Below are 17,855 nucleotides of genomic sequence, written 5' to 3'. Positions count from 1 at the left end.
CCCCCCCCGTTTCTCCTTCAGGAGATCTCCAAGCGAGAAGATGCGAGTGGGCAGTTAAGCTGTATTCAGCTGCCTGTCGACTCGTCGGGGGTACGTACACAGCACATCCCACCGCCCACCGTGCTTGTCTCTCTCGTGGTGCCTGGTCACACGCCGTGGTGCTGTTCTCATTGTAGTAGCTGTTGTTCTTTTGGGTTTTTTTTGGGGGTGTTTTTGTTTTTTTCTTTCCTTTTTGTTGTCCTCATTGTCGAGTCAGCCTTGATTTTAAGTCCCTTCCTTCTCTGGGGCAGCCAGGTAAATTAAGGTGGGTGCTTCAGGGCAGCTGATGTGGCTCCAGCCCTGGCTCTTGCCCGACCTCTTTCTGGATGCCTGCCATCGGGAAGACTCCCCACGGGGCTGTCGCATCCCGGGGATCTCCCTAGGGCTGCGGACGGCGACGCTGATTGCTGGGCATGCCCGCCGAGCGCTCCCTCCACCACGCAGGCGCGGGAGGGTGCCCGGGAGCGAAGGGACCTGGAATCAAGCCTGTTTGTGGACACGTGTGTGGGGAGCCCCGTGCTCGGTAGGACGGGGTAGGACGGCGTCTGTGGCGTGTCCCAGAAAGGTTGGCCGGGATGCTGGGACTGTTGGCGCAATGCTGCGTTGCAGAGCTGGTCAGGGTGCGAAATGGTCCCGTTCAGGTCTGAGGAAGCCATGGATCTCCAGAGTGCAGCACGTCCCAAACCTTACTCTTCTGCCAACCTCATCTTTCTCTTTACTGCTCCCTTTCCTTTCTGTCCTTTCCGAGAAGTCTGGCTTTTCCCTTGGCACAAAAGCCTTTTCCCATGGTATCCCAGTGTGTCAGTCCTCTTCGGTACAGGCTGCTTTAGCCGTTGTACCGTATGGTCCACCCTGACATACCCTCGTTTCCCAAAAGGATTTTAACTCCCTGTTCTCTCATAACCCCTTTTCTATCCAGAAAGGCAAACTGGGAGTGCAAGAACAGGTAACGGGCAGCAGCCCCGGCTGCGAGATGCTTGCCTGCACCGTACTGAGTCTGGCACGTGTTGTTTCGGAGGGGATGCTTTCTGCCCTCCAGACGTGGGGTTTGGTGCTGGGGAAGCGGGTGGGAGGTCCCCACATAGCTCTGCTTTTCCATCTCGGCACACATCTCGTTGTGCACCCTAAAACTTTCCTTCGGGCTGTTAAAGAGCACTCCAGGAATACAAATCACAAAAAATTCTCCCTGTTATTTATTCCTTTTTAATAACCCATTAGGGAGAATGAGTAATTCCTGGCAGGCCCACTGATGGGCTGAGCTGGGAGCCTTTGCTGGGAGCGTACCTGGAGCCAGCTGGAGCCCCTGTTCATACGGAGACACGGTTTTGACTCCAGCGAAGTTCAGGCCAGCCTGACTTTACTGCTCCCCTTTGCAAGGTGCATTCCTGACCTTCCCAGTCTGCGTCCTGCAGGATGAGCTTTCCTGAATAGCACAGAAGTCCTGGATCCTCAGGAGGGGAAGTTTTGAGCCAACACTTCACATCACACTCTCCTATGCCTTAAAAACATGTGTCTGAGAGTGTCCAGTCTGCCTGGAAAAAATCCCCTTAACTGTTTAGTGACCCTATAGGGGAGTATTAGGGCTCATCCCTCTGGGGTTTTGCCGAACAAAGAGGTGCAGGGCACTGGACCTTGTGTCGGATGCCATCTCCTCCTCCAGTCCCATGCTGGGGCCCCTCTGGGTTTTTACGACTAACACGTACCCGAGCACCAAACCTCCGCAGCGCTGGCCAGGGCTCCCAGGGGCACAGTGTAGCCTTGGTGGGTTTTCTGGGGCTCCTGGTCTCTCCCAGCTGAAGTGAGGGTCTGCTTGGCTTCTTTCATCCCAGCATCCTCCCTCCCTTCCCACCTCACCTCCCTCCCGACGTACATCACGACAGGGCTTGGTGCCCTTTGCCAGAGCAGTGGTTTCAGCCACCAATCGTCCTCTTTTGGATGAGTATCGTTCTGGCGAGCACCATTGCCTGTCGGGTTATCCTGACTATACCACACCCTAAGCGCCTTTCTGCAGTGCCAATGGACAGAATCAGTGGGGCGCACAGGGATGCCCCTAAGCAGGTCCATGCCGCAAGACCAAGCGAGAGCCCGGGCACCAGGCTGCGAGCAATGGTAAACCTCTTCTCTCTCCTCCCGAGGGTGGGCCCGTGTCAAAGAGGGCAGCTCTCGCTCAACCCCCGGCGTTCGAAATGATACAGTGGAATTTAAATCCCCCAAATGATACAGCGTAAATCACCAAAACTTCTGTTTCTGTTGTGTGTTGCAGCTGGGAAGGGAATGGCCAGCTTATCAGGTTCTGCCACCTGGATCCTCTCTGTGCTGGTGGGGCATCCATCGACATATGCCCGTTAGCTGCGTTGGAAAGTGGGGTCCCTTGAGCCCCTTCTGAATCCTGGATTGCTTCATCGAAGCATCACTAGAAAGAGCCACACATGGGGAGTTTTGAGCCATAGTGTCTAAATTGAGAGATGAGTAGGGTCAATTTTTGCCCCCAAATTGCTCATCAGATATCTGTCCTTCCCTAATTTGCCCAGTGTGCAATTCCAGCAGCAAAAATTAAGCAATAGGGTTTTTTTCTGATCCCTTTCTGGGACCGTGTTTGGAGCCAGAGGCAGTCTGTCTTCCTGGTAGGAGGTTAATTAGTCTGTGGTATAAATACGTGCATGCGTCATTTTGTGAAAGGTGATGTTGCATCGTGGTACGAAATTCAGTGGATCTGTAGGTGTGGTGTTGGAGACGGGAATCCGTTTTTTTCAGAGGGGTGTCCGTGCACCATGGCCCTTCGCCCTCCTTGCTGACGCCTTCTCTTTTGCTCCAGGGGGATGCTTCCAAGTCTGATTCCGAGGGGGATCTCTTTCCCCGCAGCCTAGAAGAGGAGGGAGGACTTAAGAAGAACCTGTCAAATCCAGCCTGTGAGTAACAACCCTGGGAGGACAGGCCTTTCCGCAGAAACCTTGCTTTTGCTGTGAAAACAATGTGTCCCGAAGGGAGGAGCCCTCCTAGAGAGAACAGAGTAGTCCAAGCTGTGACAGGCTCAACCAAAGCCAGCAGGCGTGCAGCGTGGGCTGGGATCATGGGATGCAGACGGAGACAGACATGATGGCGTTTGAGCCGTAATCTCCCCACCGAGACAGACGTCTGGGCTTTCGGGGTGTCTGTGCAGGGGCACGGGTGAAGAAGCTGCAGGGAAGGAGGGTGGAGGGAGCCTAGGATGGGCAAGAAGGTTCTCAAGGTTGGAGCTGGCAGGTGTTGGTTGAAGGGTTGAGGGGCAGCGGATGATGATCTGTATCTGCTTTCCTCTCTTATTGGCACCTGATCCTGCTGGCACCGGATCCCATTCCTGATTTACATCCCCGTGCCCCGCTGCTAGGCTGAAGGACAGGCTCCCAGCTCTCCAGAATGGCTTTTTGGCCCCCATCCTCCCGATGCTTGGAGGAGAGCCATCTCTGTGCAGCTGCTTTGCCTCCCCAAGAGCAGGTCGTAGATATGCCCCTTGAGGTATGATACCTAAAACCCACTCGTGTCTTCCAGTGATGGCCCTGAGCGACCACCCGGAGCTGAAGAAGAGCTTGACCCCGCCGCTCATCATACACACCGCTGCCACGCCGATGCCCATGCCCAAGAGCGCCATGTTCGGAGACGCAGCGCAGGGCTACGAGTCCCGCCGGGCCAGCGGCGTCTCCGTGGACCCCGCCGCCTACGAGCTCAAGTCCCCGGTACTCACGTCACCTCCTCCTGCGGACGCTCAGCGCTTGTCCGTTGGGCTCGCGGGCTTGTCCGTCCATCCATCCGCCCCAGCTGGCGCAGCAGCAGTCCGGCACGGGGCGGGTGGCACCGGGCTGATGCTCTCCCCGTCCTTCCCGCAGCCCAGCGCCCGCAGCTCCCCGCACAGCCCCTGGCGCGCCAGCAGCAGCTGGAACAGCCGCCGCTCCAGCTGGAACAGCATCGGCCGAGCCCCCAGCCTCAAGCGTCGGGGGCAAAGCGGCGAGCGCAGATCCCTCCTCTCCGGGGAGGGGAAGGAGAGCTCCGAGGAAGGGGAGAGCTCGGATGAGGAGCGCTCCAGCCGGGCCGGCAGCTTCAATGGCTCTTTGCCTCATCGCATGGAATCGCTGGAAACAAAAGGCTCCTTCGACCTCCAGGATACCCTGCAGGTGCCTTCCCTGTACAGAACCAGCAGCATGCACAGCAGCCGAACCTCCACCTCTGAGCACCAGGACTGCAACGGGAAGACCTCTCCGGGTCTGCTGCTGCACCAGCTCCACCTGGATGACCCCCGACAGGACTGTGATGACTGCGATGATGAAGGCAACATGGTAAGGAAATGCTAAGCGCTCATTTTGGCTTTTTTCCTTGTCAAAGCGATGCTCGAATCTGCCTCAGGGCTGTGCGAGTGGGTGTGAAGCAATGGCCTGTTGCAGGGACTAGGTCTCACCATCGCCACCAGCCCAGACTGAGAGTCACCCAGAAGAGCACCAGAAGGTGTCTGGGCTGTGGATGCCATCAGAAATGGGGTTGGCATCTATCTTATTAAGTATTTCAATGCATTATCAGATCATTCATGGTGGAGAGATCAGGGCAAAACTCCCCAGGTTCCACTAAAAGGTGCAGAGTGAAGGCTATCTCTTGGAAATATACACTGTTCTGATTTTTTCTCCTTTTTTTTTTTTTTTTTTTTAAAACCCAAGTAACTTTCCCCGCTGTTCAACCATTATTCAGCTTTCTGTTCCCCCCACACAGCATCAGACAATTTCTATTGACATCAACAGCCAACGAAAGGGCAGAGTTCACCCCCCCATTCCCATGGCAGTGTTAGTCCCATAGAGACAGTGGTAATTTCAAAGGCTTTGCATTAATTTCTGTATGAAGAGGCGTTAAGCCAATAAGCATCTCTCTTTCACGGGCCTGAAAAGTGCCATTTAGGAAATATTAGCTAAAAGGGCTGTAAGCACAGGGAAGGGAAGAGGGTCCCTGACTCTTTTTCCACATGGATGTTTGTATCTTAAGGGAATAAAAGGAATTTGGCTGCTTTTCCAAGGTTTTCTGCATGGTTGGCAGAGAAGGGGTTGAGCTGGGCGGCAGGATGCCACCGTCCCAGCTGTCGTGTGTGTGTCGGGATATCCCTGGGACAGTTTTTGGGTGTTTTCTGCTCTTCCCAGGGTACCTCTTTGTTTCACTTTACCTTGTTCTCAGGCTTAAAAACGTGATGGTCTGATGTGTCACCCCAAGGAGGTAACTCTGTTTCTGCTGGTGAAATGGATGGGGTTTGGGTAGAACCACGTGATGGTAACTGGGGTGGTACTGAGAACAGGAAAGCTGCAGCTTGTGGACATGATTTTACTGTATTTCACTGAGTTTGTTGAATGAAAATGGAATTTGGAGCATGTGAAGGGATGCGAAAGGCAGCGGTGACTCCAGAGAAGGAACAGGAGGAGAAAGAGAGTTAGTGCTGGCAGAATGGAGTCGCTCAGCCGTGAATTGCCTTTAAAAAAAGCCATTATCCCATTACATCTCCAGCATGGATCCTCAGCCTGGGATTTTTACTGATTGTCTTAACCTGGTTTTTAACCTCCATAAAATAAATTGAATTTTTACGAAAAGGAGGAGTAATTATTTTTGGAAAAAGCACTACTAAAAGTGATCAATGCTTTTTATTGCTAGCTAGGGATTTTTTTTCATGCTCCAACATCTGCTGCTTTTTCCAGCTTACCTGGTCCAAACATCCTGCAGGTCCCTTCCTTCCTTCCCCCGCGTGAGATCAGAAGCCAGCAGCCTCCCTTGCTCTGGACATCGTGTGATGGGACGCGTCCCTCCTCTCCCATCCCACCCAGCCCCGCAGCCCCAGCCAGTGCTGACGATAGGCTGTTGAATAAGATGCATGTTTTTAATCTTTATTACGACAGCTGCTTTTAGCGTAAACCAAACGTCAACTTCTGTGTGCCGAGGTCTGGCCACGGAGGGTTAGACCAAAGGTCCCTCAATTCTCTCCCATGGAGTGGTCAGAGGCAAATGCCTAGGGAAAGAATAGGCAAAATAGGGTAAATAAATTGTGTCCCAGCCCATGGTATAGCCACAACTGGGACATCTGCAGCTGGTCGGTGCCTTTCCCCATGCTCCGAAATATGTCTTCACTGCAAATCACTAAACCAGATGGATCGGAAATATTGCTTAGATTAGTGAAATGAGCCCCCAGGTTGCGGAGCTTCCCTTTTATGATTCCCTCCTGACATTTGGGGTGATGCTTTGCCCCTAAATTAGCCTTGACAAAGTCAGAAAAAAAGTAATTATTTTTTAAGTGGAAAAAATAAAATTCAAAACTCCCCCACCAACAAAAGAAGAAAAGAACTCAACTGTTATTCAGATCAAAGTAATCCTAAATATGCCCTTCTGCAACAAAGCTTCACATCTCTCCTTGCTGGCTGGTTTTGATTGCCTCTGCGCAGAAATAAAAGGGAGTGCAAAGGCTTCGTTTGGATCTCCCAGGCTCCCATTATATTAGTGCCGCTCCACTGCCTTCAATGAGTTTATTCTGAATTTACATCCCTCCGAGGGGCCAGAATCAGGCCCCTGAGAGCTCTTCTCCCTGGAAGTATAAAATCAGGGGACTGAAATCTGTTGTTCATTGCATGAATGCAGGCAAGGAGAAACTTCACGGAGGGAGTGATCTGCTGCCTGGTTGGGTTTGTGCGGCTGTGACCAAGATCAGGGATCTGCTGTGAGGTCTTTGTTGTTCACGTCTGCTGGATTTTGGATGGTTTTGGGTGTTTTCCTACCCAAATTGCTGAGTGCTCAGAGCAGAAAGTGAGGGAAATATTGAATCTGCAACCAAATGTGTCCCCTCCTCCCAGAAACCTCATTGCGTGTTGCAATTGTGGCTCCTTTCCCCTTTGCCTATTGCACTTTTTTTCTGTGGTGCGCAGTCCAGCCGCTCCCCAAACCCTCTCAGCTTGCCCCTGCTGCATATTTAAAATTAAATAGTCAGGTCCCGAGTGCCTCTGTGCAGCTTCCAGCTTGCCTAGAGGTCCGTTGCAGCTTGTAGAGTGTTTTTCAGCAGTTTCCCCCCATCCTTATAATAAATCTTTTATAAATCTAAGCCTCTCCCTTACTCCAAGGAGTGCATCAGTCATCTTTTAATGCCAACTGTCTTTCATCCTGCCCTCAGAAGTACATTAATATCTGAAAGTCCTTAAAAAAAAAAAGGCAGTTATTTATCAGCAGCTCTCCTTGCTGTGGGATCGGAGGGCCCTGTTAGCGTGCTGCCGGGTGAAGGCAGCACCGCTGCCTGTTAGCAGCCAGCATCGCACCACGTCTTGGCTCCTGCCTGCGTGCCGGCGGGGGGAGTTTGGGTGGTCTTACCCGGGAGATTTTGTCAAAGTTACTGGCAACTGAATTAAAGCGTAGTTTTCTTCTCCCCCCACATCTTTATTCATCCTGTCCAGGTGTGTTTTATGAACAAATAGATATGATTTAAACCACATAATTGATATATCGCTTTGAACATAATGCAGGCTTAAGCAGCAATCAGCCTGATTGTAAGCAGTTGATGCGTGTCTTGGACCTCACGGAGAAAGCATTTGATGGGACTTAGGCTGGAAATGCTTGGGTTTTATTTCACAAATATCTTACATTTGGCTCAAATTAACTGAACTGCGCTGTTCCACTGGTGGAAATCTGGAGTAATTCCTTTGACTTTAGATTTCTGTGGATGTACTTGGCCCCGTACAGAGCAGCCGGGCTGCAGCCCTGACTGAGCCAGCGCCGGCCGAGCCCAGTGCTCACCCTTACTCTAACACACTGAATAGAGAGACATGATGGAAGATCACTTTTTGCCTTTGTTATCTGATTTAGCCCATGAACTGCAAGCTGCAACAATTAGCCAAACCCCAAAATATCTTTGGCATTAAAATTGGACAAAAGGAATATAAAGAAGCATTCTGTGCTGCTGACGCATTACCATTCACTACAAATCCCCATGATAAATACCAGAACTGCTTTGAATAATAGATACTTCTGGAAACCTTCCAGCTTGCAAAATGAACTGGACCAAGTCGCAGCTATTACTCCATGTCCAGAGGCTGGAGTAGCAATCGTTCTCACTGCAACTTTGAGCAGACACTTGATTTTTATCCATTTATTTACCTTTGTTAAATCTATGGATAATTAAACTAACTAGGCTGCTCGAAGGGATAACGCAACCCCAAGGATGCATGCTCTATCAAACAGTTTAGAGAGAAGGGAGCAGTTCCGACTCCTTGCCTGGAGTTGGAAAAGGGATGTGAAAACAGCCAAGACATGGCCAAAACTTACTGGTGTGCCGTGGCGTGGTCTGTGTTTGTGTAGAAGGGGAGGGAAGGATGGTCGGCTGAAGGAAAGCGGTAGAAAGATCTAGCTTTTTTTGTTATTCAGACTTTTCTTGTTGTTTTCACAAGGTGGTTTTCGTTTTCTGAAGGGTTCAGGTTGTCACCGAGTGCTTTCATTAAAATGGACACTACGCTAGCTGTTACCCATTGCTAATGAGACCCCTGGCTGAGTGCATATAAGAACAGAAAGCACTTCCTCCGTTCCACTCAATTACCCTAACAAATCCCATTTTTGCAGTCCAGAGTACCTCCAGTTGCTAACAGTTTGGCTCCGAACGAATCCCCCTCCCTGTTTCCAGGATGAAATAAATAAAAGTGCCTTGGCCCCTGGGGTCCGGGCTCTCCTGGGGTGTAAGCAGCGATTCCTGTGCTGGGCTTCGCAGGTCCTTTTCTGAACATCTGCAGGAGAAAGCTTCAAAGAGCCTGTGTGGCCACGTTGCCGCATGCATGCATGTCCAAGCCCAGGTGGTAGCAGGGAAATAAGGGTAATGAAAGAGCAAGGATTCATTTTTATTTATCTGTAAATGCAAAACATTCTGGTGACATTGCACACACCGGTCTGTGGATTTATCTTCTGGTGTTTCTATTTGGAAGGGCTGGAAAAGCCCTGGCATGTTGGGTGAGATGTTTGCCTGGCTTCTGCTGGTTGTCCATGCGCAAGGCGCTAGCGCTGCAATGTCAATTGGATTAAAGATCCTGACGTCCCCTCGGAGACCTATCGATGAGAAGGCGATAAGCCTAATCCAGAGGCTGTTGCAGCCGGGAGGAGGCTTCCCCTCGGCATCCAATTTTTCATGTCGTCAGTTGACCTGTTGGCCAAGGCTTTTACAACCTGCCCTCCTGGCCTTAAATGACCTTGCAGACGGCCTAAAACATAAGTATGGGCAGCTGAGGATGCGCTGTGGTTTCAAGTAGGAATTAATTTGTGGGAATCGCATGGCCCATGTTCATGCAGAAGGTCAGGCTGGCCATGGTATTACCTTCTGGTTTTATAATCTCCCATCTAATCTGCTCATGCTAAATGAGAGGCAGATGCTCACCATTGTGTTCCTGGACCAAAACTTGGGTCCCAAACAATTTCTTCAGCTTTCCAGTGGTGTATGGACATAGGGCTTAGCCCAGCAAGCAGCAGGAATCCCTCTCTCTGCTCCCTTTATAACCTCTGACATAAGCATTCTGTATTAAAAAAACCAAACAAACAACAAAAAAACCCCCACAAAAATACCCCCAAACCTTTAGAAGATTCAGGCAAGCATCTGATGAGTATCTACAGGGACTGAGGCTGATCGGAGCATGTTATCAGTCCTCTGGGCAAGGGTTTTATTAATCACGTTTGTCCTCTTAGCTAACTGTGTGCCAGATGCAGTTACCGTGCGGAGGAAGAAGCAAGACCAAACCCTGTGGGTTCGTGAGGCTGACACAGCCCTCGCCTGGCTGCCAGAGCTCCTTCCCCTGCCCAGTGGGGTCTTTTCTGGGGGAAGATCATTTTATTTCAGCTTTACTGAGCGCTTGGAGATATGTGTTCAGTGAAAAATTGCCGAGTCCTTCACTTGGAAGTTTTGGGGGGTTATTTTTTTAACAGTTCTGCGTTTTCCTCCTGGTACGTTTCTGGGTTATTTTTTTTAACAGTTCTGTGTTTTCCTTCTGGTACGTTTCTGCTGTACTTTTTCCTCCTAGAGCAAAAGGGACCGCATGAAGGCATGGGTACGGGCACGTCTCCCCGCCTGCTGCAAACAGAGAGACTCCTGGTCCATCTACATCTTCGCCCCTCACTCAAGGTAAGGCAGCTGCCCTTGAGCAGGAGTGGTGTGCCAGGCACGGATGCCCTCATTACAATGGCTCACTCTGCCCATCTATCCTAGATGGGTCTCTGTGTGTCAGTCCACAAAACTCCCAGCCCTTCCCCTGCTCAAACACTGCATTGGGGTCACGGAGCAAGTGGCTGCTGGATGCAGAGAGCTGCTCCAGGGCAGGCATGGCCCTGGCCTAGCAGTGTCCAGTAGAGCCCCATAGCCCAGGGCATGGCTCCAGCTTTATCGAGTTTGTTTGCTTCATCAGTGATGCTAGCGTTCTGCAAGTTTTTTTACAAGCATGGGGAGTTTGAAGCAAGGAGGAGAGGCGCTGCATTAAGCAGAGAAATCTGAATTTGCCCCTGCTGCACACTTACAACACAGCAAAGGACGCTCCTGGACCTCCTAAACCTGCCTCTCAGCCTGGACTTCTCTGTCCTCCCCCTTCCCTTCCTCCCTCTCCCAACAACCCCCAGAAAACACCCTCTCCTTGCCTGCAGGCCCCCAGCTTTGCCCTTCCCAAAGCCCGGCCGCGCCGGGGCCATCTGTGGCTCCATGCTCTCCTACATGTTTCTCTGGACGTCCACCCACGCTCAACGAGGGTTTCCCGTGTTTGAGCTGGTGGGCCCTGGACAGCATTCGAGTTCATTCATACAAAGATTAGAGAGATTTTCAGAAACAGACTTTGGGAAATGTAATACGGTATTATAAATCCTGGGTCAGTGTACAGCCATCTGTCACAATAAATAGCTTCTGTCCCTTTGTTCCATGTGCACTCAACCCTTATGGGCTTGCTGGGAGTATTTCTTCCCTTATTTAAGCTAAACCTGAGCGCTACGGACCAGGTAGGGGGTCAGATCCAAACCTGGCCGCATGTCCGAGTTGTGGAAGCAGCTGCTCCATTTCAAGTGACCCAAAGCCCCCTGTGAACATTACCAGGGCTTGAAATTTGTGGCCTAATTCTGTAGCTCGCATCCTATTCTATTCATACCCCGATCTGCCCGCAGCGTGCGGCTCTGCCAGGGAGGGGATTGGGAGATTGTAGCTCATCTGCTTTGCAAACGGAGCGCTTGATTCCCCCGCCATGCGTCGAGCTGCTGTGTTTCTCCCCAGGCAGTCGAGCATTAATAGCTAGTCTGTATGTCCTCTTTTTTTTTTTTTTTCTTTCTTGGCAGATTCCGTCTGATGTGCAATAAAATCATCACACACAAGATGTTTGATCATATCGTCTTGGTGATCATTTTCCTGAATTGCATTACCATTGCCATGGAACGACCCAAAATTGAGCCTCACAGTGCTGTGAGTTTCCGAGGTTAATGTTTTCCTGTGCTCCTCGTGGAGCCAACACCCGTGGCTTGGACCCCACTGCTGTGCGCTTGGTCTCACTTTCTTTCTCTTTTTTAAATGGGAAGCTGCCAACACCCCCTGCATATCCTTCGAATTAGGTACAGCAACTCTCCTGGCCCCTACCCAGTGTCCTTTCAAAGTACAAGAGCAGAGCTCATGGCCTGCAATGTATCGAATATCCCATTTCTGCAAGTACAATCAAGGTTTTAACACATGACATAAGCATGACATCTGTCTCAGTTTCCTTCTCTGATAAACCTTCAAACACTTTTCCTCTCTCAACACAATGTTCGTTTCTTCCATCTGTTCTCCATGGGCACGTATGCGTGGTGCGAAGGGAATGGGGGAAACTGTTCATTTCATACTCTCCTCTCCCCTTTGTGTATCAGCTTTCTGTGACACAAGACAAACTGAATTGGTACACGCACGGTAATGCTATTTCCCCGAACCATTTTGTTTTAGTAGACGGTGTAAGGATTTCTCAAACCAGACCTTTGCAGCACCAACATCCATCAATCAGAGGGGCAGAATCATCCTATTGCTCTTTTATTTTAGCATAGATTGTGGCTGAGAGATAGGCTGGGCTCTTGCTGATGTATTGCGAAAGACTGCTCATATCGCAATCGTATAGAATCCTGTTTTGTTGATGTAGGCGTGTCAGGCTGTTCATTTTTGTGGATCTTCGATGTAAGACCTTAAAACTGGAGTCTTGGCTGCTCTGTGCCTATTTTAAGCTTTCCCTAGTAGTCCTCCCTACTGTAATAATTTGCCCAGTATTCCCTCCCCTAAATCCTTTTATTTTTTTCTTTTGGTTATTATGCAGTCATGGGGCACCAACTCACAGCTACAAGAAGAGAGCAGGACTCCCTGCCAGCCGATCTAGCAGGAGGAAATCACCCTGCTGTTCTGCAAATGGGGCACCCTGAGAATGTCCCTTGAAATCCCAAATGCTTCTTTGGAGCCCCTCGCTGTGTCTTCTGAGAGTCACCATTCACCAAGGCTGGCTCCAAAAGGAACTGTAGTTACACAGAGATGAAGGGAATGGGGTGACACGCATGAGTCCCAGGAGTCCACAGCAAAGAGATGTAGGACAAAAACCCAGTTCTTTGTATATGAAAGGAGGAGGATGAGCTGTGGTGTCCCCAGGCATTGGAAGAGTGCGGAGAGGAAAGGAGACAGGGACTGGTGTGAGGTTCATCAGCATCAGGTTATAACCAGGGGAACCAAAATGGGTCATGCAGGGCTGGAGCTGAGCCAGACCACGGCCTGGGAGCAGCGGGGAGGAGAGGGGGGATCCTGACCAGTGGGGCAGGGAGCAGGGGAACCAGGAGGAGTGCGCGGGCCCTGCCTGCGCTGATGGAGCTCTCATCTGGAAACCGAGAGAGTTAGTTTAGCTTGAGTTGTTTAAAATAATTGTACTTTGCTTCCTCGAGCTGTGGATTTTCTAGCTGCTTCAAATGAGTTCTCTTTCCCTGTCCCAGTTTCAGCTGGCTTATCAGAACAGGGGATGCTGTTGCTAGCCAACACGCGCTCCCCATCGCAGAGTGCGCGACATGGGCCGGGGAGATTATCCTTCAAAATAGCCACACGCTTGCCAGAGAGGAATGTAATATCCTCAGTCTCTCCTCCATGCTATTGCTGTTTTATCTCCAGCTCCACAAGCAGGTCCCTACTCTCGTTCTCCTGCGCACTGCCTACCTCTCTACAGCAGTCTTTTGTGTGGCAGTCAGCTAACGGCTGGAGACGTTTCCTATCACAGCTCAGGCAGTCACAGTGCAGGTCCAGGACCTAATTAATTATGGACCCCGTATGGAAACAAGCTACTCTGTGGTTCCTGAGTCACTTTCAGTAAATCATGATCTGGCAAGAGAGAGAGTTGCCAAGGTGTTTTGTCTTGTTTAAATTGCTTCTCATTTTGAGCGAGAGATCTGCATCTCTTACAGGACTGCTCTGTAGGGAGAGGCAGAAATAAATCCAAAATTGTTATTAGCAGAACTGGGGCTGGTTCAATTGTATGCACACATGCATACGTGCATGCGCATCACCTTTCCTCCAGCTTCTGCCTTCTGCTGTCCATTTCTCAGTACAGGCGATCAGAGATTGTTCGGGGATTAGGGAAAAGTGTAATTTATTTAATGATCATCATTAAAAAGAAAGGTTTCTGCTAACTACAGATAGGGAACCAGTCCATGGTCTCATCTGTAATCACTAGCTGCTATTGCAGAGCGGTGGCAGTGAGGACTGCATGGTCTGGTGGATAGTGCAGGGGACCGGGAGATGAGGCTATTGGGCTTCACGCCCAGGTCTAGCCTCTGGCTTTGGGCGAGTGAATCAACCTTTTGGGGGCAGGTCTCAGTTGGCATAAACCCCCAGAGCTTCACTGGCTTCAGTGGAACTGTGACAACTCGTGCCAGCTGTGCTTTGGCTTCCCATCGGTCCTGCTTGCCTTGCAGCACAGCCACGCTAATATTGACTTAATTTCTAGGAGAATTGGGAGCTCAGTGATATTTGCACTGTGCGGTGACGTCCGCAAGTGAGGGGCAGGTAGAGATTTGTCAAGCGTGCTCCAAGGGAGGGGGGAGATCTCCCTGTTTCTTTTGGGGGGAGAGGGGGAGGTGGAATTTTGGGGCAGATATGGGGAGATTTGGGGGCAGATATGGGAGGATTTGGGGCAGATATGGGGGGATTTGGGGGCAGGTGCCGGCACCTGCCCCTGTCCATGGTGCTGACACGGACCCGGCCTCTGGCAGGGCTGAACTGTGCGGAGTGTTGTTATCTAAATATTTGGATTTTCCCCTCTTTGCGAGCAAACAGTCTGAGACTTGTTTCAGCACAGAAGCTGGAGGACAGTTAGCAGCCACCCAAATATGCACAGGGAGATGTACAGCTGCAGAGAGCAGGCTATAAAACTTTGTCTCTCTTTTTCATAGGAACGGATTTTCCTAACGCTCTCCAACTACATCTTTACAGTTATCTTCCTGACTGAGATGACGGTTAAGGTAAATGAAGCTGGAGGATAAGTGTGCCTGTATTATATTAGTGACATTTTATAAGAGTGGACTATCAAAACCCCTAGGTCTACCAGTTACGAGCAAGGTTCCTCTTCTGAATCATATTCACCTACCACATGCCTTATTCTGAGCACATTTTACAATCAGAACAATTTCACTGAAGTTGCTCTTGATTTACACCATTATACGAGTAATGGGATGCTTCAATTCAGCAATCCTTTCCTATTCAGCAAAGCTCTGGAGCACATGCTTAACTTCAACCATGCATGTAAGTCCTATTGTCTTCAACAACCAATTGTCCTCAATAACCTAAGCAGCTATGTGCTTTCCTGGGGAAGGAGAGACTTAAGTGCATTGAAACACTTTGCTGGATTTGAGGCAGGAGGCTCAAAAACCTCTTGCTGTAAATCTCTCTTGTGTAATTCGTAATCATCTTGCAGAACAATTGCTTTTTCTCTGGAAAGTTTCTCTAGTTTCTTTATTTGCAAAGCTTGTAAATGATTGCTTTGGGTCAGCCACTCTGAACCTTTACTCCAGCAGTCTATAGGAACAAAATACAATCAAACTTTTTACGCCAGAGCTAAACGTTAGGAACAGTTTTGTGCAGCTATGTTTAGCTGCATTAAAAATACATCAGCTGTAAGGGACAATCTGGGATGTTTCTGCAGAGGTATTTTTACAATCCTTGCAATATAACACTTTGCTGATTTGTCTAATTAGGCTTCTATACTGGGAAGCAAATGGACTCACAGACTTGTATCTGTAAATAATGCATTCTCAGCAGGTTGCTAACTGGAAGAAACATATTGGATGCGATAGTCATAATTTGTTGCAACTTGGTGTCCGGGCAGGTGGTGGCACTAGGCTTGTGTTTTGGGGAGAAAGCCTACTTGAAAAGCAGCTGGAACGTGCTGGATGGGGTGCTGGTTCTCATCTCTGTCATCGACATCCTGGTCTCAATGGTGTCAGACAGCGGCACGAAAATCCTGGGGATGCTACGGGTTTTGAGACTGCTGAGGACGCTGCGGCCCTTAAGGTAAGTAGAGGATGAGGAAGAGGATTAGTGTAGGGTGTGTGCCAAAGGGGGAACTGAGCCTCTCTTGCAAGCAGCAGCATTTGTGCAAGGGAAGGGACAGGCGAGACGAGGGCACGGTGTCTGTCACCATTGTTGTGCCCAGCCTCCTGCTGCTCCGCAGACAATAAGTGTCCGCAGGTCCTGCAGAGCCGCAAGGAGCTCCGGGCGCTCGCTGTGTTTTGGGACCGGCCCCAAGTGCAGTAGTAAACTGATCAATGCCTCTTTTGCTCATTAAAACACACATCCCCTGCTATTTGTGTTCTCATTTGCTCTGTGTAAAGTGCAGCTTAACAGCTTCTTCTCCCCCTTTCCTTCAGGCAGTCAATGGCTTTCATAACAAAGAAGGAAATTAGTAGCAGGTGGCAGATCGTTTTTAAGGAAGCAGAGACTAAACTGTTGCTTAACTTAGAATGCAAAGAAGCTTTTTTCCCCCCAGTTCCCCATTAATTTTACAGAGACATTTATTTTGAAAAGGTGCCCAAAAAGATGAAAGCAATTGTCCTGCTAACTTGGTCCCCCATCTCTGACAGCAGGCAGTATCCCATGCCCCAGGGGCAGGCGCCCCTCTGACAAGAATCTGCCCAAGGACCAGCCTCTTCCAAATAGGCATCCGTTTTGTCCTGTACCCGGAGGCATGAAGGTTTCTCTCCATGCTAAATGCAGTCCCTCTTTAATACCATTGTTGCTGCTCTTGTTATGCAGCAGCTAATAAACCTTCCTGCTCAAAGCATCTTTGTGTGCCTGTCATATCTTACTGCTGCTTCCTTCATAAAAGGTTCTCTTTGAGTCAGGATTTTCTCTTTCAGGACAGAAAAACAAGACCCTGCTTCTGACAGAAAATGTTGTTTTACTACCCCTGTGTGAATAATAAGTCTAAATAACAATGGCTGTGCCTATACGTATATCTTTCAAATATTCTCAACAGCTATGAAAGACTTTCCATTAAATTGGGCTATGTGTATGTTGTGCCTGGTGAGTTTTAGGATGTGAGCTGCTTTTGATCATTTTTATCTGGACAGATAGCGCCATTGGTGTGGTTCAGCTCCCTGACCATGTGACTAGACTGTCTTCCTACATGACTCCAGTTCAGGCTTTTTTCTCTTTGTGTGTCCCCTGGCATCTCCACGTCAACTGTAGTTTCTGGGGGTAGTTTCTGCCAGATTGTTGGTTCAGTAGATCTGCTCTGCTCTTCTGTTTCAGCTGATTTTTGACCCGTGTTAAGAAAACCTACAAAACAATCTGGATAGCTCTGGATAAAAGAAGAATTGATTTCCCATCTCCAAACTGTGGAAAGCAAGTTTCTCTTTTGAGGTGGCATGGTTAAATCGGATCTAGAGGAAGAGGCTTGGGTTGTGCTGAGCCCTACTAGGGTCACCTGGCTTGGGTCGTGCTGAACCCTGCTAGAGTTGCCTGTCTGACCTAGTAAAAGCCCTGTATGCTTCTTTGTAGGTCTCTAGGTCTGCCTGGCCAGGGCCTGGGTCTTTGTTTAGTAGAGCCTTTCTCTGCAGCCACTTATGTGCATGAGTAGTCTGCAGTTGTGGGGAATAATGCACTGAGTAACTGCAGGCTGGAGGAAGACCTGCCATCTGGAGCATGTGTAGGATTAGGCTCTTCCATTGCTATTCCATCCCTGTTGGCATTTGATATGTTTTCTCAAGAGAGTGTGTAAATGTTTTCAGCCAACATGCTGCTTTCTGCTACAAAGGAAATGTAAAAAGACAGCAACAAGCCCATTCCCTAAATATGTTCACAATCAGTTCTATTCCCCTGTAATTAGATTTGTAGGAAATGAAAAAGCAGCCATCAAACTGGGGGCTTTTCAGTAAGTCATAAATCTCCGCTTGTGGAAACCCATCTGCCTCTGCGATGCACATCTGGGCTGCCCTGAGCACGCCTCTGCCCGCAGCTGCCCGCTCTGCCTTTGCCGCGGGCTGCGCCATGTGGCTTGGGGATCACATCGCCACTGCCTGGGATGTTCAGCTGGATCAACATGGGATGGCAGCTGGGACAGGCGACCTGAGTTCTTTGCACACCGTGGCTACAGTCCCCGTGTCCGGGTGAAGTCCCCAGCGGAGGCCAAGAGAATGTTTTTCCTTTCCAGGAAGGCATAGGGCAAAGACCAAAGCGAATGATCTGTCCCACCACAGAGGAGCCAACCTGGCTCCTTCTGCTCTCCCTTTCCGTGGGCACTCGGGAGCAGGGCTGCAGGGAGGACACCCTCAGTGAGAAGCCAAACCGT

At 49.8% G+C, this 17,855-nt stretch overlaps 1 protein-coding gene across 1 annotated transcript in view; it reads left to right on the top strand.

The window, feature by feature from the left end:
* LOC104838809 (voltage-dependent T-type calcium channel subunit alpha-1G-like) overlaps positions 1–17,855 on the top strand; it is a gene marked incomplete at its 5' end in the record, with an annotated part of 81,100 nt that overhangs the window by 22,055 nt on the left and 41,190 nt on the right. The window contains 8 exons of the mRNA XM_010578753.1: positions 959–985; positions 2,855–2,948; positions 3,568–3,752; positions 3,903–4,349; positions 10,071–10,171; positions 11,359–11,482; positions 14,461–14,529; positions 15,393–15,577. Of these exons, the coding sequence (XP_010577055.1) occupies positions 959–985; positions 2,855–2,948; positions 3,568–3,752; positions 3,903–4,349; positions 10,071–10,171; positions 11,359–11,482; positions 14,461–14,529; positions 15,393–15,577 (1,232 nt within the window). The remainder of the gene's footprint in view (positions 1–958; positions 986–2,854; positions 2,949–3,567; positions 3,753–3,902; positions 4,350–10,070; positions 10,172–11,358; positions 11,483–14,460; positions 14,530–15,392; positions 15,578–17,855) is intronic.

The sequence above is a fragment of the Haliaeetus leucocephalus genome, unplaced genomic scaffold (genome assembly GCF_000737465.1).
Source record: "Haliaeetus leucocephalus isolate CR32 unplaced genomic scaffold, Haliaeetus_leucocephalus-4.0 Scaffold646, whole genome shotgun sequence".
Lineage (NCBI taxonomy): Eukaryota > Metazoa > Chordata > Aves > Accipitriformes > Accipitridae > Haliaeetus > Haliaeetus leucocephalus.
The sequence above is the reverse complement of the archived record's forward strand: the minus strand, read 5'-3'. Positions and strand labels throughout refer to the sequence as shown.